The 27,311-nt window shown below is 39.0% G+C and overlaps 3 protein-coding genes, 1 long non-coding RNA gene and 2 pseudogenes across 8 annotated transcripts in view; 2 read left to right on the plus strand and 4 right to left on the minus strand.

Annotated features, from left to right (window-relative positions):
* The window catches only part of LOC149107104 (uncharacterized), a 160,420-nt gene extending 151,683 nt beyond the window's left edge, over nucleotides 1-8,737 (plus strand). The window contains exons 6-7 of the transcript XR_016209547.1: nucleotides 5,750-5,819; nucleotides 7,860-8,737. The gene's annotated coding sequence lies outside the window, so the exon portion shown is untranslated. The remainder of the gene's footprint in view (nucleotides 1-5,749; nucleotides 5,820-7,859) is intronic.
* Nucleotides 1-27,311, plus strand: part of LOC110051350 (uncharacterized) — a 434,502-nt gene that overhangs the window by 147,470 nt on the left and 259,721 nt on the right. Inside the window, exons 3-6 of one of the 3 annotated variants that reach the window (XM_089297190.1) lie at nucleotides 400-482; nucleotides 697-764; nucleotides 4,214-4,294; nucleotides 4,949-5,063. The exons of 1 other annotated variant lie outside the window; for it this stretch is intronic. In XM_089297190.1, the coding sequence (XP_089153316.1) occupies nucleotides 400-482; nucleotides 697-710 (97 nt within the window). In that variant the 3' untranslated portion in view covers nucleotides 711-764; nucleotides 4,214-4,294; nucleotides 4,949-5,063. Of the gene's footprint in view, nucleotides 1-399; nucleotides 483-696; nucleotides 765-4,148; nucleotides 4,295-4,948; nucleotides 5,064-27,311 lie in introns of those variants that run through there. One more of the 3 variants, XR_016209544.1, reaches the window with a different exon arrangement.
* Nucleotides 2,449-3,712, minus strand: LOC149107119 (uncharacterized). The gene is made up of 2 exons (XR_016209548.1): nucleotides 3,319-3,712; nucleotides 2,449-2,688 (listed from the first exon to the last, which is right to left on the minus strand). It is a non-coding gene; the product is annotated as an uncharacterized LOC149107119 (long non-coding RNA).
* On the minus strand, nucleotides 12,623-13,421 carry LOC149107120 (uncharacterized; annotated as a pseudogene).
* On the minus strand, nucleotides 16,105-20,186 carry LOC149107121 (proteasome activator complex subunit 4A-like). Of its 2 annotated transcripts, XM_089297188.1 has the most exons (6): nucleotides 20,109-20,186; nucleotides 19,386-19,540; nucleotides 19,142-19,216; nucleotides 18,662-18,746; nucleotides 17,629-17,762; nucleotides 16,105-17,111 (listed from the first exon to the last, which is right to left on the minus strand). In XM_089297188.1, the coding sequence occupies exons 2-6, from the start codon at nucleotides 19,482-19,484 to the stop codon at nucleotides 16,977-16,979; spliced, it is 528 nt and encodes a 175-aa protein (XP_089153314.1). In that variant the 5' UTR covers nucleotides 19,485-19,540; nucleotides 20,109-20,186; the 3' UTR covers nucleotides 16,105-16,976. The 2 variants fall into 2 exon arrangements, with proteins under 2 accessions (XP_089153314.1, XP_089153315.1); XM_089297189.1 differs by lacking the exon at nucleotides 19,142-19,216.
* The window catches only part of LOC110044501 (proteasome activator complex subunit 4-like), a 30,750-nt pseudogene continuing 24,107 nt past the window's right edge, over nucleotides 20,669-27,311 (minus strand). The window contains exons 32-41 of the transcript XR_016209543.1: nucleotides 27,133-27,202; nucleotides 26,561-26,686; nucleotides 25,836-25,913; nucleotides 25,626-25,700; nucleotides 24,835-24,939; nucleotides 23,220-23,311; nucleotides 22,395-22,526; nucleotides 21,675-21,925; nucleotides 20,940-21,016; nucleotides 20,669-20,866 (exon numbers count right to left, since the gene is read on the minus strand). The product of XR_016209543.1 is annotated as a proteasome activator complex subunit 4-like (transcript). The remainder of the gene's footprint in view (nucleotides 20,867-20,939; nucleotides 21,017-21,674; nucleotides 21,926-22,394; nucleotides 22,527-23,219; nucleotides 23,312-24,834; nucleotides 24,940-25,625; nucleotides 25,701-25,835; nucleotides 25,914-26,560; nucleotides 26,687-27,132; nucleotides 27,203-27,311) is intronic.

The raw sequence follows: 27,311 nt of genomic DNA on the forward strand, positions 1-27,311 counted from the left end.
TCCTGTTAAAAAGGTTGTTATATTGTTAGTGTTGTAAGCAATGTTGATTGGTATTGTAATTTGTAATTTGTAAGTAGTGATAGTGTTGTAAGTAACTTCAGTTTTTGTAAAATTGTACATAAAGGGTAGTATTGCAATTAAAAAAATGGTGGCGTTAGAGGAGAAATACATTGTACTTCTAATCACTTTATATGCTTCCAAAACCAGCATAAGCTGCTGTGTTTTGGATCACTTGGCCAGACACAGATAATTTCTACCTTACCTTCATTGTCAAACCTCTCCCTTAGTAGGGTTGAAACTTTAAAAGAAAATATGATGACTTAGTTTTAATTGTGTAGTTTGTAAAACTTGAGAGATTAAGGCTGTTGTAAAGATTAAACATTTCCTGTTTCTTACTAGATACAGACAGAGAAGCAACATTGAAAGTTATGTGAGACTCAAGAGGAGTAAAAATCACATTGAAGCATTGGATTCCATATTAAGTGAGTCTCAATTTCTTTGTGTTTGGATTCGCGTATCAGGCATGCGGTGCACAATGCAGGTGGAAGATTTTAAACAAATAGAGAATTCACTGTTCAGCTATTTCAAAAAACTGTTGTTTAGGTGACCATACACCTTAGCCCTTTTGGAGTAGGATGTACAAAAATTCCTGCAATGCGTGGGGTACTGTTGTCAACAAGTATTCTTTTGTGGCAGGAGGGACACAGTAATGTCATGTTAAGTACACTGGACTGCAGATCAAGAAGCCTGGGTTTGAGCCAACGGTTTAGAGTCTCTACGTTATCTTTTTGGGCAATACACTTGATGCTATCACTACCTGTCTCCACCTGTAGTTGTACAAATGGGTACTGGGTAAATTTAATACTGGGTGCAAACCCTGTGACGGACTCGCATACGGGATAATCTGCGATAAATAAACAATTTAACCTCCATTTGGTGTGGAAATATGCTCTGATATTTGTCGGCGGACATTATCTGTTCCGAGAAGTGAACAGTTTTTCAAGAGCGTAGCTTGAGGAAAGTTGTGAGCCTCGAGGAACAGATAATGTCCAAGGACAAATATCAGAGCATATTTTCAGGCCAAATGGAGGCTATTGTGATCTATTATCCTTCAAATGTTTTTTGCAACATGCATGGTTTTTAAAAATTGGGGAATATCACTCATATATTCCCGAGTTTCAGCTGGGGAATATTAAGTCACATGATGCATGCGTGAGCAAAAATGTTTGATAGATTATAATCTGGGATAATCTGTGGTGGTATGAATCACTTGGTCTGATGCAGACTTTACCAGTCCGGAATACATGTATCCCAATAAATTAGGACAATCATGACGTCATGAAGCTATTGTTAGCAGAGAAAATGGCGGAGCTTTTATGCGGACCAAGAAAATATGTTGTTTCCAGTCTTGCATAGAGTCTGGCCAGCATTATCCAGGACTTTTTGCGACCAAACATTGAGAAGGAGAATAAGCAGCCATTTTGGTAGTGGGAGAACGTTGACTGTCTTCTAATCATTGAGTTTTTTTGGTGTCAAGCGACGATGTAGACATGATTTTGTGGCCAAATATTAAGGTTAGTAAAGTGTACGCGTTATTTTCTAGTATTCACGTATTTTTCATTGAGCTGTGTATATTTTTTACTGGTTCTAGTGTTGTTAAAGTTTCATCATGCCAAATTACACGGTTGTAAACAACGTCGATATTTTGTAAACTCTCTTTGGATTTGAGGCGTTACAAGTGTACCTGAACCGCTGTTGTTATAAGGCTTGAGTAATGCATCGTTCCTTCATTTTTATGACAGTTGTTTTCAATTTCTCTCTCAAGTACATGGAAGAGCATACTCGACTGCTCAAGGCACTTTGCCGAATTTTGGGGGAAAAAACAAAGGGAAAAGAGAGGAAATAAGACGTCGCTAAGTACGCGGACGAAATTAAACAAATTTGGGAGGTCTCTGTTTTGGTGGATTCACCGAATGTGCACCCCAGTTTTATCACTGGAGAGCCAGTAGCCTGTTGAAAACCACCTACAGCACAGAAGTGGCTGCGAAACTGACAGGCCAGGGGTTGTGCAGTGATTCCCTGTAAATGGATGCTATCAGTATCCCAAGGAATGGCACAAAGGGTAGAGAGATTGTTTGTGCTCATTTACCAGACGTTAAGGGCAATGCAAACATGTAAGTTAAGGTTTGTAGGCAGCATTGTACTCTTTTTTTTTTTTGACATTTTTTAAAAACTATACACACTGCAGCTGTTCCTAGTAGATGATGATTCTTTTCACCTCCCCATGAAGCTTGACTGTACCAGAAAGTAATGTTTTTGCAAAATAATTTTTATGAATGCAAAGACTGAAAAGGTACGAGAGTTTATAATGTAGAGTCGAGTGTTGAACATTACTAATTGTGAAACTAATGCAAAACATTAATTGGTTGTGAACAGGAAACATATCAGTTTGGTTAAGAATATGTAATAAAAAATAGAAAACATAAGAGTTATCAGACCACTTGAGGGCAATCTCTTATTTAGTGAGACTAATGTGGTAACTACATTCAAAATAAATTCATATGTTAAAACGAAAAATACATTTGTAATAATATTGGCATCTGTAAGCAATGTAATAATCTTCTAAGCGTTTGTGATTTGTTTCAGGTCCTGCATTCTGCTAAGAGGCAAATTCAAGGTCAAGAGTACCTAAAGAGTGAATAAAATAAAATGGATTTCACTTTCAAGACTGAATTTGTTTTGTATACTTTAAATAAATATATAATAAAACCTTGGGACATGTGGATGGATTGTGAACGCTCCCTTGTCAACCTGTCCAGGAATTATATTTTGATATTTTTGGGTAAATAACTTGTGAAAGTCAGCAATTATATGTAAGTTTTCATAATTTAAATGTGGAAATCAGACATGATGTCTTTTAGCACAGTAACAAATAGATACAAGAAATATTTGAAATAAATACCAAAATGGAGAAATTTCAGATTTGCAAAGAATATATTAACAGAATTTTTGACTATCCCTGCATCTGACGACACTAAAACTTTGGATACATTTTTTCTAGCTTAGTTTATTTTGTATAAAAGAACAGGAATTTCTCACTCGTATGCGTTATTGAAAATTCTGTTTTAATGATGATTTCATTTCCTCGATTTGGCCAAAACGCATAACATTTTGGACATCTACAATTTATCTTTGCTGGCATATAAGACCACGCGCGTGCTGTCGATTTCGGCCCGATAATCCCTAGATAAGAGGAAAGCCTCAATTCTCATATCGATCATTTCTGTGCTTAGAAAAATGCAGAGTAAAGATGCTTACCGATTGTACGGTCTCTTTCCAAAGAATGATAACGGCAGCTCGTCAAACGAGGCCCGCATTGCGTTCTGTGGTGCTTCCTTCGGTCCGAGGGTAATCGTTATCTGGGCAGAATTGTCTGTGACATGGAACGCGAACACAAACTTTCCTTTTATTTTATAATTTGGACAGTACTTAACTCAATTCGCGATAAATATATACTTCCCGAAGGCCCGCATTCATGGCATTGGAAGGTATTCGCGACTCGCTTTGTCCGCCATCTTGAATCTCTTGGTTTGTTGTGAAACACAACACTCCAATCAAAACACGCGTTCTCATTGGTTGAAACGTGAGTTTCGTGACATCACAGATGTCCTAATTTATCGGGATATTCCGGACTGTTTACATGTACCGTGCCGTTATAGTCCAAACTCACCCATGTATTTTTAATTGTGTAGTTTTCAGGGGCACCCAACGACCGTTTTCTCTCTAATGCTGTTAGATGCTGTTTTAGGCTATCTGGAGTACTTTTAAAGCTCTGTAGGTTAATTTTAGGTTGCACTAAAAAATTTTTATCTGTTCGGATATTCTAGGGGAACTTGAGTATTCTCGAATTTATTAGGGCTTTTTTGTCCATTTCCCGAAAACCTTAGGTCTTATCGCCTTTCCGAAAATGATAGCTGACCTTTTTTCGCTACTCAAAACGACATTTTCAACAGTCCGAAAACAACAGACATTAAATTTCTCATATCACGAAAGTTCGAGGTGCCAATTCTCTCAAGAAAATCAGAGGGGATTAAAGGCCTTCCGAACAGATAATTTACCGAAACGATCCGTTGGGTGCCCCTGAGTTTTTAAAATTTATGAGATCAAGGCTGTCATACAGGCAAAGGTTAAAACAGTTCCCATTTCTAACTAGATACAAACCAGAATGCTGTGTGCTGAGACTTAAATGTATTTGGAGAAAAATTCATATTGAGGCAATAGATTCCATTATCAGGTGAGCCTTTGTGTTTCTTTGTGTTTTGTTGGAACGGTTATCAGTCGCTCAATGGTACTTGTGTTACTGTTTCACAGTTCAGCTATTACTGTACATTAACTACGAGGCTCAAAAGGCTCTTAAAAGTGTCAAATAGCTGCTTGTGAACTAAACGTTTTGGGCTTGGCCCTTCTTCTTCCACCTACTGAAGAAGGGCCAAGCCCGAAAACGTTTAGTTTACAAGTAACCATTTGACACTTTTAAGAGTCTTTTGAGCCTCATATTTAAGTATGATTTAAGTGATTGCATAGCGCCATGCATCTTATGAGTTTTTGGCTCTTTCCTACTGACTCAACTATTATGTTGCATTGTGTTCTTTGACATGACAAATTTAACTCTCAGAGTGCTTCCCTCCACCCAGATATACAAATGGGTACTGGGTGAATTTCATACTGGGGCTACTCTAGTATCCCATGTAAGCAGGGTGGGGGTGGGGGTGGGGGTGGGGGTGGAAGTAGAAAGATTCCTTATCAGTTGATGCTGCAGAAACTGGGATAAGGTGTGGTAGTTTGGATTTACTTGGCCTGTTGAAGACTTCACCTTACTTCCATTGTCAAACTCCCCCATGTAGAGTTGAAACTTTAAAAATCTGATGACTTATTTTTGCTTGTGTAGTTTGTAAAACTTGAGTGATCAAGGAATTACATAAAGGTTACAGGAAAAGAGAAAAGAGTTGTGCTGAGACTCGAGAGGAGAAAGAATCAAATTGATACATTGAATCCCATAGTAGGTCAGTTGCAATTTTATTTTTGTTTGGTATCATGTACTAGGAATCATTGTGCACAATGCAGACAGAAGATTGAAATGAATAGAAATGTTAGCCAGTGTTTCACTACTTTTTAGCTATTTCAACAAACTGTTATGTGGCCGTATACCTTAGCCCTCTGGGGTATGGTATAGAAAAATTATTCAAGGTTATAAAGCCTGGGGTACTGTTGTTGAGGAGTATTGTTTTGTGGTAAGAAGGACGCAGAGGTCAAATGGTTGGTTTACTGCACTGCACATCAAGCTGTCTGGGTTTTGAGGCAATGGCTATTAAGGGCCTCTGCATTGTGTTCTTGGGAAAGACACTTTACTCTCACACTACCTCTCCCCTCGTAGGTGTACAAATGGATACTGGGTATATTTAATACCGGGCGCTAACTCTGCAACAGACTTGCATCCCATCCAGGGGGGAGTAGAAATACTCATTATCACTTGATGTGACAGAGACCTGGATTAATAAAGCTGTGGTGGTTAACATCACTTGGCCTGATGCAGACTTAACCTTAGCTGATTTTATTTGTTGAACCTTGCCCCCTGTAGGGTTGAAATGTATGTAAAAAAAAAACTGATGGTTTATTTTAATTGTGTAGATTTTGAAATTAAGAGATTACGGATGTCACAAAGGTTAAAATATTTCCTGTTTCTTACTAGATACAAAACAGAGAAGAAACAATGAAAGCTATGAGGAGAAAAATTAAATCAATATTGGACCCCCTAGTAGGTGAGTTTTCTTTTGAAAGGAAGGGTGTAAGATACTACAGTAACTGTACAATACTACTGACTGTAAGATACTACTGTACAATATTCAGGACATTGTTTTTCCTTTATTTTAGCTTCCATTTATATATGTCTTTCTTCTTTTATGATAATAATATCGTCTTTAATGTAAATATTAATTTAAATTAACTTAGCATGCGGCCAACGCCAACTTATATCTACATGACAGTGACCAACTCGAAAGCTCATTGGCTACTTTGGTCACTGTACACAATTAAATATTGTTTCTTCTAGTTAATTTCTATCTGTATTTATTTTTTCCTATATCATTCTAAACCATCTTTCGTTAAATTGTTTTTTTCTGTAAATAGTGTGCGATAATGAAAAAAACTGAAAAAAAAAACTGTTTTTAATCACTTGATGGTCCATGCACTAGGAATACATGTAATTGAAAAATCAAAGAATTTAAACGAATTGAGATGTTGTTTTTTTTCACTGGTCAAATATTTCAAGAAGCCTTTGTTATTTGGCTAACTGGATAACCTAGCCCTTCAGGGTTAGGTCATACAAACATTCCTTAAGAATATAATGCCTGAGGTAATGTTGATGAATGTTCAATTTGTGAGACCAGGGTCCTAGTCAGATCAAAAACCAATTGCTTTATGGTTTATGAGTAATCAGCTTAAAATTTCTCCTAACAGTTTCAAATAAAATCATGAAGAAACAGTAAAGAGGATTTAGAGAGTGAGCTAAAAAAGGAATTGTCTACATATGACAAGAAAGGTTATAAACCGGACGATATTGTCTTGATTTATCACCAAATTCTCAGAACAAACCCTGAAAGAAATTTACATCAAAGAACACCAGACAGCCCAGAAATTTTACGTGAAGTTCTTGTTGAAAAAGATCATTTACTTTATCATTTCAAGTGTGCCAAAGTGAAAAATATGTACCTAATTTTATTTTTCTATAGAGAGTACATGAAAATACTGCATAGATTCGATTTGAGTGGACAAACAGGGATCTTATCCATAGGTTTTATTGCTTGAATCACCTTGTAGAGCATAATAACAGTACCACATGAGAGAACTGCATGTGTCCTGAAGGCGTACATGAAATAACTTTCTTGGTTGCAAACTTCAGCCTCGTCATATGCTAAAACTGTAATAGTAGGAGAGAAATGTTTGATAACTCCATTCAAATTACGAAGTTATTTAATATATTATTTAATATATATATTTTTTTGCCATGACATTTTCGGATTTCCACCATTATGTCAATTTCCCTCGGGATTTCAGAGACCACTGGGAATGTCACTCTTGAAATAGCTGTCAAAGTGAAAGTCGTTTCCTGTCCTACGTTTAGTTTCATAAAAGCCGCCTTGTCAAAACTTGCTGTAGCTGTCGTGTTGTCAGATCAAAGTTGAAAAAGAGAAAACCATAATTACCCGTAAATAACTGGAAAATCTACGACTAATGCACTACTTGTCTTTCACGTAACTCTAAGAAAACGGTTTCCGCTTGTTTACTAAGTATTGTATTTGAACAACAGTTTGATTGTCTTGATTCAATTTTTGTGTGTATTTGGTCATAAGCGTCCGGCAAATTACATAACCTTTATTTTAATGCTGTAAAAATGTGAAGCTCCCCGAGAGCTTTTTTATTTTCAAACATTTCTTAAGTTATATAAAGATTGGCGGCTATCAACCGCGCCTAAATTCATTTTCGGGAAGAAAATGCAAATGTTGCCTGTTTTGTCGCAAATATTTTTTGCCATGAAAATTTTAGCATGCTATTTTTGCCGCTGAGCTTTTCGCCTGCAAATGTTGCAAATAGGAAGGTTAATTTTAGTGTGCTATATATAATTTATATCATTATGTAAACTCCGTGTATTTCGATGATGATGATATATCCAAACGACAAACGCATTCCTGGTGAGAGAATTAACTTGTAAACTTTAGTCGACTTTAGACTATGTACGCTGCAATGTATATTTTGTTCTTTGGGTTTCAGTTGATTGAACGTTTTATTTGTCTTTCTTTCAGGCTGTCATCTCAAGTGTACGTGAAGCGACATTAGCTTGGAGAAAGAAGCAAAGGAAAGCAAAGAACTTCGTTTAGATGTTTCTTCAGTGGATCAGGTTTTATAAGTATGGTAGATTTCAAGACAAAGTTTATCTCGATCGAGTTTCTTGCGACAAGATTGTTAGGGCGGAGCTTGTATAAGTGATCTCACAACACAAAACTCCAGAGTCAAAAGGAGACATTGGAATTACTGTCAAGTTGTCTAGTATCTACCAAATTGTCTCGTATCTTGCTAGCTTTCGAGGACGCCGTGAACTATATTTCAAGTTTGTAGCTTTAAATTTAAGGTAGAATATTAGCGTGACCTGAATTTTCACCATGGAATTTTCACCCTGGAAGTCTCGTTATTAAACTCGTTGAAATTACTTGTCTAGTATTAATTTACTGAAAACTTTCTAGTTTTCGAGGACGCATTGAATTGATATAAAAGGTTGCGCTTTTAAAAGGGCCAAGAAAAATAATCGAAAAGAAACTAAGCCTTCTAGTAGAGTTGTCCTTAGAAAAAAAAGTCTGCAATTTTAAATGGTGTCTGGTTTGGAGTCCAACTTAGACTGAGTCTTTTGGCGGAAAAATCTTGCACTATGTAGGATTTTCCCATCATAAGACCAAGTATATGGTTGATTTCTGGCTAGACTCTGTTCAAAAGCGCAGAATTTTTTTTCTTTTTGGCAATCCTACATAGTCAAAAAATAGTAAAAGAGAGCCTACATTTTGACCAGTTTCCAGGCCCTTTTAAAAGCGCATTTTTTTATTTTGTTTTATTGTTCAAATTGTTTGTAATGAATCTCAATTGTATTATTAAAAAGCCAATAAAAGACATATTGAAGACGCGTGTATAATTGACTTCTATTTGCTGTTTTATTTTTATTGTCTTTAATATTTCTTAACAACGCTAAAATAATAAACACAATAAAAACCACCTCTTGCTTTTTTCATTTAATTGAATTTTATTGTTTTGCAATAAGTAACTAATTAATTAACTTAAAATCAGTAAAATTAAAAATTAAGACTTTTGGCGGGAAAATATGAAAAATTTGCACAGCGTTTCCCCTTACAACGTTCTTAACAAAGAAATTTAAGAGGTTACCCTTCAGAAGTTTTTGATCACAAAAAAATTTTCAAAGGCAACAGTTGACAGAATTCCGTCAAAACTACTGCATCACCTGGCATTGTAAAGCAGTTTTGATATTTCAAGATAGTTTTTTCCTCTCAAATTGTTGCCAAACAGTCTCGAATTTCATTTTCAACGAACTTCGCGATGGTTTTTGTGCGAGGTGATGCAAGAGTTCCTCGAGACATGAAAAAGATGAAATGGCAAATAGATCAAATAAGCAACGAAATAAAATTTAATGGAGTTTTAAATCTTGCGAAGTAAACGTGAAATACCTCAACTAACCGAGTTCAATTTTATATCCAATCGAGTTTGATCAGCAACTGTTAGTAGCTTTCATTTCATATCTTTCTCTGTCAGACAATAATACAAATGGTACACTTCGGATCAGTTGCACAGGAGCAAGAACACTCTTATCAATCAAAATCCAATCATTTCCCGCCGCAAAATATCCCAATTTAATTCGGATTCGGGTTATAACGCATTCAGTTTCGAAATACAGTAGAACCTCGTTATAGCAATAGTATTTTGCAGTCCCTTGGCCCTTCCATGCACTGCAGTTAATTTTCTCTTCCGATGCGACCGTTCGCTCCGTTTCTTTTCCCGTGCAACAACCAAAGTGTTAACGCCAAAAAAAAAAAATCACTATCTGGTAACACAAAGATGTTTATTTCTAAAATAACGCAAATGTTTAGAATATTTTATAAACAACTTCCGAATCTACCATGAAAATTTAAATCTCTTGTTGAAAAATTTTCGAAAACATTTAACTTTCTTGAACAAAGCTTATCAAAGAAAATGCTTTGTACCTGTTTTTTGGAGGTCCAGAAATTTAAACAGGAAAACAAAACATGTTTTACAAACGCGCCACGAGAACTTTGTACACAAAGGCACGTTCTTTGTACCAATTCATATGCAAATGTTTTTTATTGCCAGTCTTTCTAGTTTAGTTTATGATTGTCACAAAATTTGTTGGCAGCCTTTTAAATCGTGAAAAACAATCATTGTAATGGTTTATTTTAAATGTTCATTGTGAAGTAGTTGCATGCGAAAGGGTTTTTTTTGGAGGTCATTGCTAGACAATTGTAGAAAAACAAAAGATGGTAGAATCGAATTTGATTTGCAAATGTTAAAGCATTTACAGAAACAGGTTTTATATCTTCAGTTATTGTCCCCGATCCTGAACTCGTTCGTACTTTAAAGCTGAAAATATCAATTCTTCTTAACGATTGCCTCACTTGGGTTTAACTGTAGTTCTGAGAATTTGGTAGCACATCAAGAAAATATCTCCTAGTCGATTTTGTTTATCGTTCTCGCTATATTTCTCTGCTTTTCCCTTTTTAAAACACCTTTTGTAAACCAGATATTGATCTTAGAAATCTAAACTTTCAATATCTAGAGAATAATAATAATCTGTTGATAAGGTGGCACTTGAAAAAATTGAGAGTTGTGTAGTATGTTCAATAACCTGAAGATATTTAACGTAAGTAACGCTTCGATTTACAGCGAAAGATAACTATCTCGGAGACCACATGATTTTGGAATGCATTTTGTAACCTTTTGAACCTTTAGCCTTCCGAATTCCCAAAACTTTCGTTACCTTTGGGAAATCTTCGGAAGTATTCGGAGATCATCGAGTGATCTCCAGAGTTTTATCGTCGGCCATTTTTGGAATACCTCGGAATCTTCGTCTTTCTTTTGAAATCTTCGTTGTTATTTGCAAACGACGTTTTTGGCACGAGTCTCGATATTCGTTTTAGAGTGTGTTTCAGATTGTTGAACATGTTTGCAGATAATTACAATACAGTCGTGTGTTCATGTGATTAATTCAGATGACCATCCGTACTCTTTCAAAAGTAATTTTCATTGTCCTGGCATTAATTTTTTCTGCTTTATTGAATTATGTGTTTGAGGCTTTATTCGATGAGAATTTAATGTTTGAAGATAATTTGAATTCTGGCAAGACAATTTATTTATTTATTGTAGAGAGAAGTCCGTTGTCGTACAGGCCATTTAAATCTCATTTTGCCTTAAAACAACCCACCCAAAGTTACAGTACTTCTTCGATTCCGAGATAAAACGTTTGCGTTTTGACCACAAAGATTTAGATGGTGTTGCCAAATATAGTGCCACCGTAAAAACTCAACGTTGTTTATTCACTAAAATATTTTCTGAAATCATTTCGACCAAAATGGTGGCTACCACAATCGAGATCTCAGATTAATTACGGTCGAAGGTTAGCTATTGAATAATATATATCAGTCGTTCGAAACAATTAAACACTACGACTTTTTCTGCTAGAAAAAAAAAAGCCTGGTCAAGCAATCCTTACAAAGTAAGCTTAAAATATATTCCCACCATTTTAATCGAAAGTTATGAAATTAAAATTCTTATCTCGTTGTCATCTCCATTGTTGAATAACACCAACTCCTCATGTATTTCAGTCTCTTCTTTCGTTCGACGGGTCATCCTCGCCGTTAAGCCATTTCCTCTGCTTAAAGAGAAGAAAATGTATTTCCAAGTTACACTGTTGCTACCAGGGCCCGAAGGAGCGACCAATGCTCATATGACCTCGGGAACAACGGGTAACGAGAAGAACAGGAAATATCAAACAAATTCAACGCAAACATCTTACAAACTAATTGCGCAAAATTATTTCTTAATCCTTCACTGAAACTTTCCATCGCAGAGATTACGGCAAAATTACGACTCTTTGGCTTATGAACGAAGGTCTGTACAACACAGCGAAGAGAATATTATTGCGAGCGACAGGGAGAACTTAACTTTAGGAAGGTAGAAATTGTTCCGTTGGCGAAGGGCAACAAGATTAAATTATATACTCACCATTAATGTTTTAATAAATCCATCTCGTCCTGCTTTATCTTCTTCGAAGGAAGAATATGGCCAGATCCGACGTCACCAGGAACACACAAATTCACGTCTTCACACTATGACGAAGCGTTTGGTTTGACGCAAATTCCACAAGTAGTCATGAATGTTGATTTCAAACTAGAACCAATCGTTGAGAAAACGTCACCGCATATTTTCACGACTTGGATTTTCATTCTTATGCAAAACTATTATATCACTTCAAAAATATAATAAATACCTTTGACTGTTTGTAAAGATTAATTCGGGCGGCTGCCATATATATTTCGTTAAATAAATTAATTAAACTTTTTCTGATAATCTTATTAGTCGATTCTTGCAGGTTTATAGACATCCCTTGGTAAAGACCTGATTGCATACGAATCAAAGCTTATTAGGTATAAGCTAGAAACAAATAAAAAAAAAATAAAAAAACTGCTTTAAACCGTTTTTAAAGTTTGATATTTGTATGACGTTAGGGAAGGTACGTTTTTCATTGGGGGGGGGGGGGGGTGGGCCGGGGCTTCGGAGGGGAGGGCCATTAGTAAAAATTTTTAAGAAATTGGGGAGGGTCAAACCTGTTTTATTCGCAACCGGGGGAGGGTCAGTTTTTTTTTTTTGGCGAGGAAAAATTTACTCCATGTTGCTTAGTTGACTCTTATTTGTTAACAAACACGCAAAGGGTATAGAGACCTAAATTTTGTACATACAAGTAAAGCTACCAGTCAAGATTAATCTAAATTATTTACAGGTGTCGAAATATTACATCAAAAACTATCTTGTCCAAACTAACATAGTTGTCTCTCTCGACCCGTGCCCGCTTTTGTCCATATTTTGAGGGTGGTAATGTTTCCGCGTAGGGGTCTGGTGTAAAATCAGTCTCCGGTGACGATTCGTTATTTAAGCTACTCGGGCTTGAACCGACAACTCGATCTACTACATCACTTTGCGAGTCAGTTTCAACCTCGGAAAGTGATGAGGTCACTTGTTGCTGCACATTTCTTAGCGGGGGCTGCCGAGGTTGTTGACACTCCATTAAATCGTACAGCAAGCTGCCTGTGTGCGCTTTGATCATTGCGACCTTTTCAGCTTTCTTCCCTCTAATTTGAAGGTGATCTTGTGATGGGAAAAGTACAAGGATAGCTCGTCCACCCACAAGGACGACAGCTTATCGGAGTTGTACAGTCCAACCCAGTCAATGTCATTGTACTCCCGGTTCAGCCGTTCCATTCGCTCCCCTACAGTCTCCTCTTTCTTCTTTTCCTTGCGCATTTTTATCAGGGCAAGGTGCTCAACATACTCTGCCACAAGCTTTTCGGGGACAATTTATTTATCTGAACAATTTCTAATACACCTCAGTGTCCCCACTGACTAGTTCACTTTCCTCAAACAATCGCTTAATCTGAGCAAGTTGCTCCATCTGACCTCATAAAATCCTCGCATTCACCACAAGCGCATTTCCCTCTTTCTATTTCTCGCACATCCTTGCCCATTTTCAAGTTTTCACCGTGCAATCACACACCACGCAATTAACTGCTTTGTGCGCAGACGGTTATGCGAGTAACACTTCCGGTTAGTTATTTTCACTTCCGGTCATTTTTGTCTTGGAGGAGGTGGGGGGAGGGTCAGATGTTTTTGTGTAGGTATTTGTGAAGGGTCATGCATTAATCCATTCTGGGAAGTGGGAGGGCCACGACTTTTTTCCCAAAAAATTTCTAAAATACCCCGACCCACCCTCCCCCCTCCCAATAAAAAACGTACCTTCCATAATATTACTTTTAAATGTTGTCATCGAATGAAGGGCATTAAAACCATATCGAGGTATTTCCTTTGGAAATCTTGAGTTCCCTTGTGGGTTCTCACCTTCTTTCCCCTTGCAGTCGCATCCCCGCGGGCTTTTAATCGTTCTTTTCACCGTGCACTCCCTTGTGCATTTCCTTTTACCTGCCTCTTTTCATTTCTTCTAATTCTAATCCCTGCAATTTCCGCCACACACAAAGCCATTCATTCATCTGTGGGTCTCCCTCACCGACATGATTTAACGCTCGCCGTGCCTTCCTTTTCTTGTTTCTTACGCACTCTATGCCCGGGTAGGGGAGGGGGGATGACTTTGTTACTCCCTATAATGTCCTATCTGGGGAGGCTCCCTTTGAAAGGGGTACCTTTTTCAGCCTTCAGGTACATAAAAGGGAAAGGAGATATTTTAAAGAGCCTTCAACTAAAATATTTATAACAGACGTACCATTTATAAGGCACTGCATGAAAATGAAAAGAAGACCTTTCTTTTAGCGATTTATTCATAATGCGAACCAGTCGTGAGAGTCTGTTAAAGGGATACCTTTTTCAATTAAAAGGTATACGAATTTCTGTCAAAATGGTATACAAAAAGGTAAGGGGTTGGACCTCGGGGTGGAGCTTTCCTGTTCCCTTACCATTCCACGTGCTTTTCCCTTTCTGCGTTTTGTTTTTCCTAGCCCTCCCCTCTGCGTTCTGACATACGAAACCCGTGTGTTAGTTCCTGGTTTCTCAGGGGGTTTCCTCTGACGTTAGCCTTGCATTCACTTTGAATCCCACATGCAGTGACACCCAGCGTAATCCCCAAACACTTCCTTTAGTACTAGGTGTGTTTCTACATATGTTCCCCTTATTATTCCAGTGTATCCCGCCAAATGCACATATGTTTCGCTGTGCATAGCACAGGACTTTCCCCTAGGGGTTTTTGCCACCCGACGTTATCCGTGGGCTGTCTTTGCTTGTTCTCTACACCGTGCGTTACAGCGTGGTTCCCCCAGCGCTACCCATTAACCAGAAGAAACCTAGGGAGAGTGTAATATCGTAGCCGCTTTTGAAGCTGTTATACGAACAATAAGACTTCCCCTCTTGTTTTGTCACTAGTACTAGCTCAGTCATTTCCGTCCGTGGAGCTGGAGCATCCTGTCCCCTCTCTCCTCCACAGAGGCTCAAGATGTCCCTTAGAGAAAACCTTGCGCTTGCATTTATATCACTCAGAGGATTCCGTTCCCCCGCCCCACCCCCACCCCCCGCCAACACCGAGTCTTTGCGGAGGAAAGGTGGCGTTGGAGAAACATAATATAATGATTTTGGATTTATGATGTCATGATTTTTGAACTGAGACTAATTCATCACTGATTTCTTTTCTGAAAGGACCCACTGGTTGATCTCTAACTGAAACCGTTAGATTACATCACTTACAGAGAATTAAGAATGAAATTCTGAACGGGAAGTGGAAACAAACATTTGCAGGACTTCAACGAATTCTCCCCGTAAGAGTTTTAAACTTCCTTTACATATTAAGGCACTGTTACCGAACAGTTGTAAAATTTTAACAGTGATGTATTCCAAGAATCTATCCAAGAATCTATACATTTTTTGACCCTTATGTCCCTTCATACATTCACTCTCGATCCCCCCTATGCCTCCCCCCCCGACCATGCTTTCCCTATACATTTCGTGAATGCTTGAAAAGGCGTCTCATATTGCATCTTGCGATTGAAGTACTTAAATATTTTTAAGGGTCCTCAAATAAATCGTCGGAAGTACTTGACGAAAGGCCTAGCTGAACGTTTTTCTTAGCGAGCACTGTAAGATCAGCCTGAAGGACGTGGAGGCGCAGCAGTTGTCGGTTTCGTGAACGGTCGCTGCCATTTTCGTGACCCTTAGAAATTTTTTCAACTATCAACGAGGTTTTCTCAACTTAATTAAAAGTGAAATTTGCAAGTAACCACCCAGTATCGAACCCGGAACCTCGGTTCTCTAACATCCCTTTAATGCTCCTAAACTACCGGGTTGATCCGCCAAATCTCCGCAAAATTTAATTATAACACGTGACTTAATGAAATATTGATAGAGTTGCCCCAACCATCAAATAAAAGCTAACTGCAAGCAAACTGGTGTGAATATGAACAATTAAGCATTTGGTGAGTGCGCTTTACTCCATCAACAAATTATAACCAGTTTCTACTTTGTCCAGGCCTAAACTAAAGCAGATATGGCATCGTCCATTCTGAAAGGCTTAGTTATCAATAATGGCATCGACCGTTTACGAAACAGAAATCAGCGGAGGCTTTCCCCACTTCCTGTGCACCTGAGTTATCCTGGTGATCACCCCAGTTGCCAAGGGCGCGGAGTTTAATCAGACTTAACGCAAGAGGTGATTTTGAGGCTTTTATCAAAAACAAAAACAACAAAATATGCCAGCAAACATCGTATGTTCCCGAGGTACCGATGTACCAAAACTTTATTTCCACATTAAGAACGTTCATTTTATAAAACCCAACGTACAATAAACGAAAAAAAAAGAGATAACAGCAGTGACTACTATCAACTAGTAATCCATCGTATTGTACAACAGGTCCATAAATTGGCGTACTTCCCTGAAGTAAGACACCGTAAGTGCGAAAGAGCGGTGAAATTTCGAGTGAGTTGCATTTGAATCTTACGGCACTTAATCGTAATCTTTGAAGTTACCAAAGCTAAAAACATTGGGAAAGCGAACGATTTAAATCTCAATGAAAACTATCGAGTCTTTCTCAGTACGAGTCACAAAGTATACGATTGTGTGTTGCATTGAAGATAAACATGTAGTTTACGTAAACAAACTATCCAGTACTAAAATCTAATTGCTGTTAATATTGTAATTACTGAAAGTTCGTAGTTCAAAAGTTCAAGTCTCGAGGATGTTATACCTCGTAATTCTTTGGTTCCTGGAAGACCATTCGATGGCCCGTCACGATACACTGGACGGGAATGCGTGACTGGCGGAGTGCCAGCGTGTCACGCAGTTGTCATGTAGAGCGAGTTACACTGGGTACCAACATTTTCCACTTATCAAGGTTGCGTGACCAATCAGCGTGATCGCAACCACGTGACACAGAGATTCTTCTGACATCACTTTCGGTGTATCAGAAGCGAGAATAACTGGAACACTTCATATCAATTATAAATGTCGACAGTAAACAGAACCTTGTAAAAAGTCTCTTTCACAAACAGGATAAGTGTATGGCCACAGTTCTAGAGCTTGTTAACAACTCTGATACCGTTAACAGAGTTTGTTCTGTAAACAAGCCTTTATTTGTTCTTCAAGCGTAATAGCATGGGGACACTAGAAGATCTGTTAACACCAGCAGTTGATCCTCCGTGAACTTCTGTTTATGTTCTTGCCAATTGTCGTGGTGGGTTCGACGGAAATCCGACATGACTTTCTTTACAGTGGCCTAGCGAAACGACAGAAAAGAAAAAAAACTTAAAAGTTAATGCTCCTTTCAATGGCGTTCAATCGAATGGTCCCACACCAGTCTTTCATACGTAGAAGTGACAAACCAGTAGTACCTGAGGAGCGTTCTGCTCGATAGCTTTCATTTGAATGGTCGCATACTTGGATTTCATTCACAAAAGCAAACTACTTATTTGAAACAAATTGTCCTTGATTTGCAAATAGATCTGTTGGATATGGCTATGCGTTAAAGAGAGGCATGCAATCTGCATTCTATGTATAAGTCTCCGATACATAAGTATGAAATCTTTGTGACTTCTTGATTTCATTATTCTTTGTTTAGGCAAGACCCGCATACCCAAAAGTGAAAATTTATCTCCCTTTTAAATATATAAAAAATACGTGCGAATATGTGTGTGTCCAACAAAACGAAGAGAACACGCTACATTTTCAATACCAGTTGCAAGGCGGACAAAGAAAGCCCCCCGCGTTGCCCACGTTCCTCTATTTTCTCTTACCTGTATGGGATGTGGGTCATGAAGATGATCACCAAGGTCCAACAAGATTTGTGGCATCCACGAGGGGATATCGTAAGGGAAGGCCTGGACACAACTAGCTAGACCCAGGACTCCGGCGTGACGATGGATAAGGGCTGGGGACGAATAAAAGACGATCAAAAGAATGTATAGAACTTTCGCTAAACGATAAGAATACAGTTACGTCATGAAATACTGAGGAAAACAAAACCTGGACGTTTTCGACATTTATTTATTGAGTTACGAGATGGGTAACGTTACTTTAGCTAGTTCTGTTCATGTTGCTTCGCTAAGATTTCTAAACTTCCAATTGGCAGAGCAACAGTTATTTTAATGGCCAAAATCACGACCACATATAACAAACAAAGATGATATTGAGCATTATAAATGGCACTTTCACACAAATTGAAATAAGATTGAATAACGTCTGGTCGTCGTTTTCAGGCTTGCCTGAGTGTAATCCGTTTCAATCTTCTACACTTTTCTGCCCATCCACTTCCCCTGTTGACTTTCTTGTGTTTCTTTTGAGTTTTTTTTTTCCAGTGTTAAGCTGTTGTAGTGATATTTCAGTTAATTCTGTGACCAGATCAGCTCTAAAATTGCTTTAAATCGCAAGATCTGGCCCCTTGAACGGACGGACCGCTTTGCAGAACTGATCGACAGCGAAACATCGTGTATTTCAACAGCACAGCAAGGTGTATGGATATGAAAGATCATTGCAGTTATATGTACACAACTTACGCAGTTGTGAAAATAACGAGACCTGAACAAGATCTGAACCCATGACCTCTTTGATACCGTGCAGTGCTCTACCAATTAAGCTATCAAGCCAACAGGAAGCTGGTCACCTTGTGAGTTCGTAATTTGTCGGGTCTCGTATTTGACGTATGAATTTAAAACGTTGCGTATCACCAATCTTAGATGTTCGCTACCACGCAAATAATCGTAATTTTGATCACACTCTGCGCATTATCGATGATATTCGACCAGATTGTAACAAGTTTGTCGTTCGTACCTGCATCATTGTTCAGTCCATTTGCACCAATCACTCCCTTCTTCTTTTTCTTAAGCTTGGTGTTTGCCATCTTTGTGAACTGTTTCTGTAAAAAAACAGATGACAGATTATGAATTGCTGAGCATACAGCCCTGTATCTTAGTTCAATTGTTGTTTCTACCTGTGCGTGGATGAAACCTTAGTGTAGGACCATTCAAATGAAAACTACTGAGCAGATTTTTTCAAGTGGTACTGTTATGACCATATACAAGGTTGATCTAACTGTTAAGTCTTTCATGAAACCCTAGTGTGTGACCATTCAAATGAAAGTTATTGAGCAGTACTTTCATGTGGTACTGTTTATTATGCTGTACAAGGTGGATCTAACTTTTAAGTCTGCGGATGAAACCCTAGTGTGTGACCATTAATATGAAAGACGTTAAGCAGAGCTTTCAAGGAGCACTAAAAGTAATTTCAGAAGTGCCAGCGTTAATCTCGTACCTGCAGTTCGTCATCAAGCTGAAAGAAGCCGTAATGAACCAGGCCACTGAATGTTACAGCCGCCATCTCTCGAACCTGAGGGAGATGAAAATGTAATAAGAAAGGACAAATTGAGGGAAAATGACAACAAAAGATAACTACAACAGCAACAAACAGGACGACAATGACTAAAACACCTGCGATGGCTGTTGGGCTCGTTGCCATCAGTTGTAGCATTCTGATTGGTTCTCAACAACACACTTACCTCTAATTGCTCGTCTGCTAGGAGACTGAGCACCAGGTCCTTCACGTCCAGAACGAACTGAGGGTTACTGGTGATGGCGAAGAGGTTGACAAAAATCATGACTTGTAGGTATTCCAGACACTTCGCCTCGGATGCCACAAGTTATTACTAGCGATCTGACAAAGAAAGTGAAAAAAAAAAAAAAAACTGATGACAAATGTCTACAAAACAGCAAGCTTGAAAGTACGATAAGGTTACGAAATCACATTTAATTTGGTCTTTCTTGAAACCTATACGCGTTAAAATCGAGTGAACGATGAATGTGGAACAAAGTTCTTTGGAGATTCTCTACCAAGCGATGTTCATGTCAATAAAAATCGTGACACTGCACGTGGCTAAACCAAGGAGGAATCATCGGAACGTGACGCGTGACAAGGGAAAGTTATCGCGTGACCAGATTTGGACGTGGCCAGGAGGACGTGACGCGTTACCAGATTTGCACTCGGCTAGGAGAACGTGGCGCGTGACCAGATTTACTCATGGCTAAGACGTGGCGCGTGACCAGAAAATAAGATTCTACCAAGGGCGTTGAACATTTTGTTGGTTGTCTCGTTGTTCTAAAGTCCACCTCGCCAACAATACAAAGAGTATGGACACTAACAATTAAATAGGTTTAGCCTAAAATGTCATAAGAACAAGAAAGCAACTAACATTTCAGATATTTCAAATCGCTTTAAAACGTACTTGTTTGACGGTGTTCAAGGCCAACGGTATCATATTCAATGGCAGCTCCATTTGAGAGAGGTACGCAATGGTCTGAGGAGAAACGAGTTTCGAGAAAACGTTAAACAAAACACTTTCAACCCACATGGCTGGCAGCGTCCCTCCACCCCTACAAAACATATATGGGTTATTGACCAAGCGTGAGGTCAAGATGGCTGGATATTGGTCAAGTTCTTTTTTTGCGAGTTTATGGACCGAGACGTAGTGGAGGTCCATAAACTTGCAAACAAAGAACGAGGCCAATATTCAGCCATCTTGACCAAAGCTTCGTCAATGAAGGATTTACTATATGGCTTTCGGGGAAATTTTTCTTGCGGGACACGGCGGGTAGTCCCGAGCGGGCGAGATCGGCGAGATAGCTCCATCTTGCCGCTCGGGTAGCCAATCACAGCGCAGGATTTGATTCATCTTGCCCGCTCACGGAGCTAGCCATATAATAAAACTACTTATTCTCACGTTATATTGTGGTATCGATTGGTGAGGTAGAACCGTACGTTATCAACCTACAGTGGAATCCCACCTTCTCGTTATTACGGCCACTTTATTCTGGCCCGAAAAAAAGCTCAGTCAGTCATTTTCTTATTTAAAGAAATATGGCCAGATTTTTGTGGCCCGTTGGTGACCGGAATACCGGGACTCCGCTGCATTTGTATTCTACTTATCCTATGGCAGTAGTGTTGAAGTTCTGGATCGTCTTCTTGAGAATCGAAAAGAATTATCTGAAGGAAAAACACGACATTAGCGGTCACTTGAGTTATTAATTTACTCTAAATTATTTGCCAGAATGCTTACCACAGGAAGAAGATCAAAGAATTCCTCAGGGCAGCTGTGTAAGGTGCGCACTGCATGGGATAGGAGCCAGTTTGTCACTAAAACAAGATAAAAGAAAAAGACACTAAACAAGAAAACAACAAAAACAGCAACAACAAAATACCCGAAACTGAGTCTTAAACTATCCTTGGGAATAAGGCTAATCAAACTGTAAAGCCGGGAGGAAACGTGCGAACGAACGAAAGACTTATCTAACCGACCGACCACCCGACCGAACGACGACCGAACGACGACCGAACATCGAACGAACCAAGGAACGAGTTCATCCATCCAACGAACCAAGTGACCCGACCTACTTAAAGGGGCTAGGTCACGCAATTTTAGGCAATTTCAGCACTGATCAAATGGTCATAGAATTAACTAAAAAATCACAAAAACGGTTCAAAACTATAGAACTCAAACAAAACACAGGAAAGCCAAGAAGGGACATGGATGGACCAAACTGGAGAGGCTTAAAATGGATTGCATTTGGGTAAATTTGAAAAACTTCGGCCGACCTTTTTTCAAATTCATATCAGTTTATATCAAAATGTCATTTACACAGCTGGAAAATCATTCTCAGTTGTTATGTGGCCGTCATTTTGCAAATGAAAGACTCTTGCTCTGCCAATTTGACGTTTAGAGATCATTAGCTAAATTAATATTAGCTAAAACAGCGTGACCTACCCCCTTTAGCTTCAAGATGAAATTACTCACTTGTCTTCAACCGTTTGATGGCTTCTTTTCTGTCGTCACTATCACGTGACTTATCTTTTACCACGTCTTTCTCGATAACTCCGACATTTGCTACACTGACGTCACTTCCACCCATCTCCTTTTCGCGCGCCAATTCCTGTAATCCTGCCAGTTGCGGAAGTACCTTGCTGACAAACTGCTTCCGGTTTGGAGAGCGTGTCGGCGTACTGTTGCGCAGTTTAAGGTCGTACATCAACACGCTACAAAGAACACTGCCAAGAAACAAGATGAAGCTGTTAGCTCGTATAATTTGAAAAAGAGCAAAGAAAACAAATCGTTTTAAATACATAAAAGACTTGGGTGCCCCTGTAAGAAGCGCATTGTGTTTTTGCGTTTTGTAATCATTCGTGGCAGATTGCTAGCAAAACCATGCCTTCGTATCTGGCGGTGTTTGGCAAAGGAATAAAACCAGGAAATCAGAAGCACGCAAAAGAGTAAGCACATGGCGCGAATTGCACGAGACCTGCGCGAGAAAGTACTCGTTCCACGCGTGCCCATGAATGTTACGCCTAACATTAGAAGGGAGGTGGGGGATCTGGCGACTACCTGTCACAGACCATCACATTGCAATAGAAAGTAGCATTACTCCCGCCAGGTTATTTCCAAAAATGTTGGAACAGACTCAGTTTAACCCTTATGTGTAAGTCATCTACCACTTGCAGCCCTGCACTGCATACAAACCTTCCAAGTCGATCTCGTACGTTCTTGTACGGATGGTTCAGATGGGTCTCTGCCACAGCCATCAACCGGTGAAGCAGTTCAGGGACTCGCCATTCCTGCTGACAAAGCGCTCCTTGAATGAAGTACAAACGACTGAAAAAGGAACAACACAGAGGTCAGAAATAGGGCTTTAAACGTTAAAATTCTACACAAAATTAAAAGAGTAGCACAACGCAAATGCTATTTTCAAGCGGGGAACTGCGCTAGAAGTCACATAACAAAACGTAGTTATAAGTAACGCAACGTATCTATCACGTATTAAGCCGAACAGCACTAGATTTCACGTAACGTAGCTATAAGTAACACAACGCGACTTTCATGCATTCAAGGGAAAAGCATAGACTTCATGCTACGTAAGTATGAGTAACGCAACCCAACTTTTACGAATTTAAGGAAAAAACACGAGAGTTCATAACGCAGCCATAATTAAAGTAACGAGCAAAACTTAAATGCAAAGCACAATAATTCACGTACAAAATTGCAACTATAGGTAAAAAAAAGCAGCTAACGTAGCGATAACTCAAAGACCCAGTTTTGACCAGGATGCATTGCGCACCGTGCAGCATTGGAAAACAATAACAGACGCGCGATAAGCATCATGGTCAATACTGGGTCTTTAATGTACCTTATTATATTATCACCAAGGAATTGCAAAAACAGTTCTTCACCTGAAGACACCACAATGTGATGGCTTTCTTTCTTCTCATTACCTGTCCGCTTGACAATATAATGATGTTGTGCGGAGAAATTACATGTGATCACTGTTAAGAACTGGACTAAACTCACCTTGAGTCAGAGAATGAGCTGCGTTGATCGTCCAAAGGTTCTTCCAACAACAATTCTAGAAAACGATGAATGCGACGTGGATCCCGACTCTCCTGCAACAAAAAATCCCCGATGAAGTTTATTGAAATATTTTAAAGTATTTATCCTAACTTATGTGTTCTAAGGACGTTCGCGCTAATTGTTATGTGTTTTAAGGACGTTCGCGCTTATTGTTTCCGCGCATCCTTACTGCGCACGCAAATTCACACGCCACTTCATGTATGAGAACGCGCACTAAGTACTAAAATGAACAATGACAGGGTAGATGGCCATTGCTATAGCTTTGCCTGGATTTTACGATCTTGGACGTTCGGTGACCCGTACTTTTCTTTCCAGAAACAGACTTTATTTACAATTATCTCCACATTGTTCAAAAATGAACAAAAAATCAATGTGGGAAGTTAAAAAAATTTCAAGATTTCTGTCCCCGGGACATCGAATCCTGCCATCTTGCGGCTGCAAGGGGCGTGAAACTATGGTCGCCAAATGCGAACTTGTTCTTTACGGAACCTCACCAGTTGACTAAATTCACTTAATAGGTCCACTTAAAAACATTATTTGGCAGAGAACATTTCACTTCCAAGATCTAATCGCAATATTTTTAGGCTTACAGACACTGTGGCCTTATTCGCTAACGAAGGGGATTTTTTCATTTTAGGGTGTTCTTCCGGGCATGTTCTCTCCAAAACAAAGTCGATGACCCCCCATTTTTTTACATTTCTGACATAACTAACTCATCATCTTACAGTGGTGAACGTTTCAGAAAAAAATCAATGTTGGAAAATGTTCGCGCGAACGTCCTTAATTGGAGACAGTGTAAATATCGTGAACTAAAATCGAGCTTCCTCGATCACGAGATTCTACTAGCTTTCAGTTGTACGACGGTAGCTTGTTAAATTTATCTTTGTTCCGAGACAAGCTTGAATAATTTATGATTTGCTATCAAAGACAAACCTCCCAAAAGTTGACTTTTACCAGTAGTTTAACTCTATTGATCCCTACTTGTACACTGCGTTTGCTTAAGGCTGGTTTTGCAAGCGCATAAGGACAAGCATACAACGTACATAGATTACGGTGTCTTTCAAGGCTGGTTTCACAGGCCCATAATTATAAGCATGAGGAACACGCAGTCACTGATGATTAGCGCATCTGTCAGAAAATGTCTCTGACATAAGACCCTACTTAATTGTCTTTGACTATGTTGCTTATGCTTACGCTTACGCGCCAGGGAGAACCAGTCTTAAATGAGCTCAGTCACGGTATTTTGAGTTATTTTGGCCACGGATAAGATTACCTTAAATTGAAGAAAACCTGAAAATAGTACTTCAACAAGATAGAAAAACACCAAAGAGATAATAATAAACCATAAAAGAACAAGGATGGTTAAGGATGGAGAAGATTGACACGGATCATAAACGACGAACTTGAAAAATTTAGGCTAAACTTTTCAAGCTCTTCGAACGGTGACGCAGCTCCTTTAAGAAGCGGTTTTTGTTAGGACATGTTCCTAACAAGGGCGCTAATTATCAACATTTTACTGGGAAAGGTCATTTGGTCCATAATAGCAGAAGCTCACCACAGCAGTAGCCATGCAAGTACCCCAATCCTCCAAGGTCTCCACGTTCACGGCCGATAGGGCCTTTCTCAGAAGAGGCACTAGAAAGTCCCACAGATTTTCAACCTAAAAATATGAAAAACAAAAACTGATCAACCTCGGGGATAAGCAAACAAACAAACAAATAAACAAGAGAATAAATGTGAAGACATGATTGATCATCGCAGTTATATACACAACTTGAGCAGAACAAAGAATATTAAGCTTTAGAAAAGAAAAGCAAATAAACAGTTTTCCTGAGGGAGGTTCTCGCTACAGTTTTTTTTTTTAAATTGTAAGAAGCTTACGAGGCAGCAATGTGGCGAAATAGTCGTCAATCCGCTGCCACGAGGCGTCATTATAACACATCTTCCACTCTTAGTTCGTAATTGGAATACTCAGTGCGAGAGAACGGTTTTCATTTGAGGGTCGTAGAACTGAAACCAAAGCAACCACTCTGGCCAATCACAAAGGACTTAGACAATCCAGTGAACCAATCAGAACTCGAAGCAAGTACATGTAGCTGACGCAAAGCCCGGGAAAACGTGTGTGAGTGAGTCAAGATTGATTTTGGTACTACGTCTGATTGGCTGACAAAGTAGCACGAGTTCTTTTTAAGCCAATCGCTTAGCGTCGCAATGTAAAACCAAAGCAAACGCGAATTACTTTCGACACTCAAGTGAAAACCTCTTGATTCTGGTTTATGTAACTAGAGATATGGGTGTCCAAAGGTAGATTAATACCTACGAAACGCCTCATATGTTTGTCTATACCTTTTCAAATTTCCAGTGTTTGCACCCGCGGATAACAGCGGCGATAATTTCTACAGCGCACCTTTGACTGCTCTCCTACAGAAGAATAAAAAACAAATACACAAATGGGTTATATTAAAAGAGCTGAGGTATTTCATGCCGAGCCACATAGCGTCTAAAGAAGAGACCAGTGCGAGGAACACGAAGTTACATGTACACTGTTTACCTTACCTGTGGGTCTATACAAAGTCGTTCAAGATGAGGCTTTATTAAATCTACAAATGTGTCGTCAAAGTTTCTAAATAGACCCTGTTGAGAAAAAATATACAGACACTGGTTAGTAAGAAAGATACTGCGCCAGTTCTTACCAGTTACAAAACCGATTACTACCGACTGCCAATTCGTGGCGGGGACCCCATTCTGACTTTTCCCGCCACTGTCTGAACACGCGCAAATGAAAAGTTTTGTGATTAGCTGATACGTGCGCCGATTTTTTCCCGCCACTTTGGGCGGGCGAATACTGGCGCGAATTGCTTAATAATTTTTAAATCAGCTCAGTTACAGAAATGAGCATTTCGACTTTCCCAGTCCCTCTGGGTTATGTAGAGAGATCATTGGTGACTGCTACTTTTAAGACCAGCGACATCATCCAGATTTGTCGTACGACGTCCAAATGCATGGTTCGGTTGATTTTCGAAGCAACTCTAGCGTTAGGCTCGATTATCAGTCACTGGTCGGGAAAATCGAGAGAACGATACAAATCAAACGTTCTCTAGTGTTCACTGGTTAGAATTCTATGACCGGTCAATTTTCCAACAAGTTTCGCATCCATTGCTCAAAAAATGACCAATAAATTTCTACCATCAAGTGTGATGAGCGAAATTTCATGGGTTTTATTTAGTTATTCTTTATTTGTTATTTAGGACACAACTAACAACAGAAATCTTTTCTCTGACCTTGAACAACACAAAGCGATGAACGTTGAATTTATCTTTGCCTCTCCTATCTTCCAAGGATAGAAACGAGATGAATTTTGACATAAATTCTTCTTGACTAAAGACATCGTAAATTGGCTGCTCCTCCTGAAAACAACAAAAACAACAGCAAAACAAGTCACTCAGGACACCAGTCAAAGAGGACACGAACAAAGCAAGGATTGTAACCTTTGCGGCCTTTCTAGGGTGGTCACGCTTCGGAATGCTTCTCCAGGGAGAGTGGGAAGAGTAACTATTGTCAGGCGAACAAAGATTTTCATCAGACTATACGACTTAGCCTGAAATGTCAGTCATCTCCCGCCCCCTATATAAGACTAAAATGAACAGGGTATTTACCCTGTTTTATAGGAATAAGAACTTTATGACCTCGAAGGAATTCCCATGTTGTGAAGAGAATTACTGCAAATACTACATGAATTAACGCCAAACTCCCACACTTATACTCTTGTACCTACAGCTCTAATAATTCTTCAATAGATGACCGTGTATGTACATAATAAAACACAACCCAGCAATACATATACTTTACTTACCTCCGAAAGTTGGTCACGTGTTCTCCCTAGAATTGGCTGTTGGTCTGCAGGAGCATAGGTCAGCAGTTTTCTAGACAAAGCATACACAGGCACATGTTAAATTTGTTTACTTAGTGAAGCGTGAGGGAAGGTTTCTTTTACAGAATTTTACAAGAATAAATAATAGACTTTTGCAGTTA

This window comes from Orbicella faveolata, unplaced genomic scaffold, assembly GCF_042242905.1.
Source record: "Orbicella faveolata isolate gen_17 unplaced genomic scaffold, um_ofav_v1 contig_27, whole genome shotgun sequence".
Lineage (NCBI taxonomy): Eukaryota > Metazoa > Cnidaria > Anthozoa > Scleractinia > Merulinidae > Orbicella > Orbicella faveolata.

Excerpts from the sequence above, each read along its gene's own strand:
- LOC149107121 (XM_089297188.1), bottom strand. The coding sequence starts at position 19,484 with ATGATTTTTGTCAACCTCTTCGCCATCACCAGTAACCCTCAGTTCGTT. Across the intron at positions 19,217-19,385 it reads TAGCAGACGAGCAATTAGAG|GTTCGAGAGATGGCGGCTGT; the intron begins GTAAGTGTGTTG and ends CATCTCCCTCAG. Across the intron at positions 18,747-19,141 it reads AGCTTGATGACGAACTGCAG|AAACAGTTCACAAAGATGGC; the intron begins GTACGAGATTAA and ends GTTTTTTTACAG.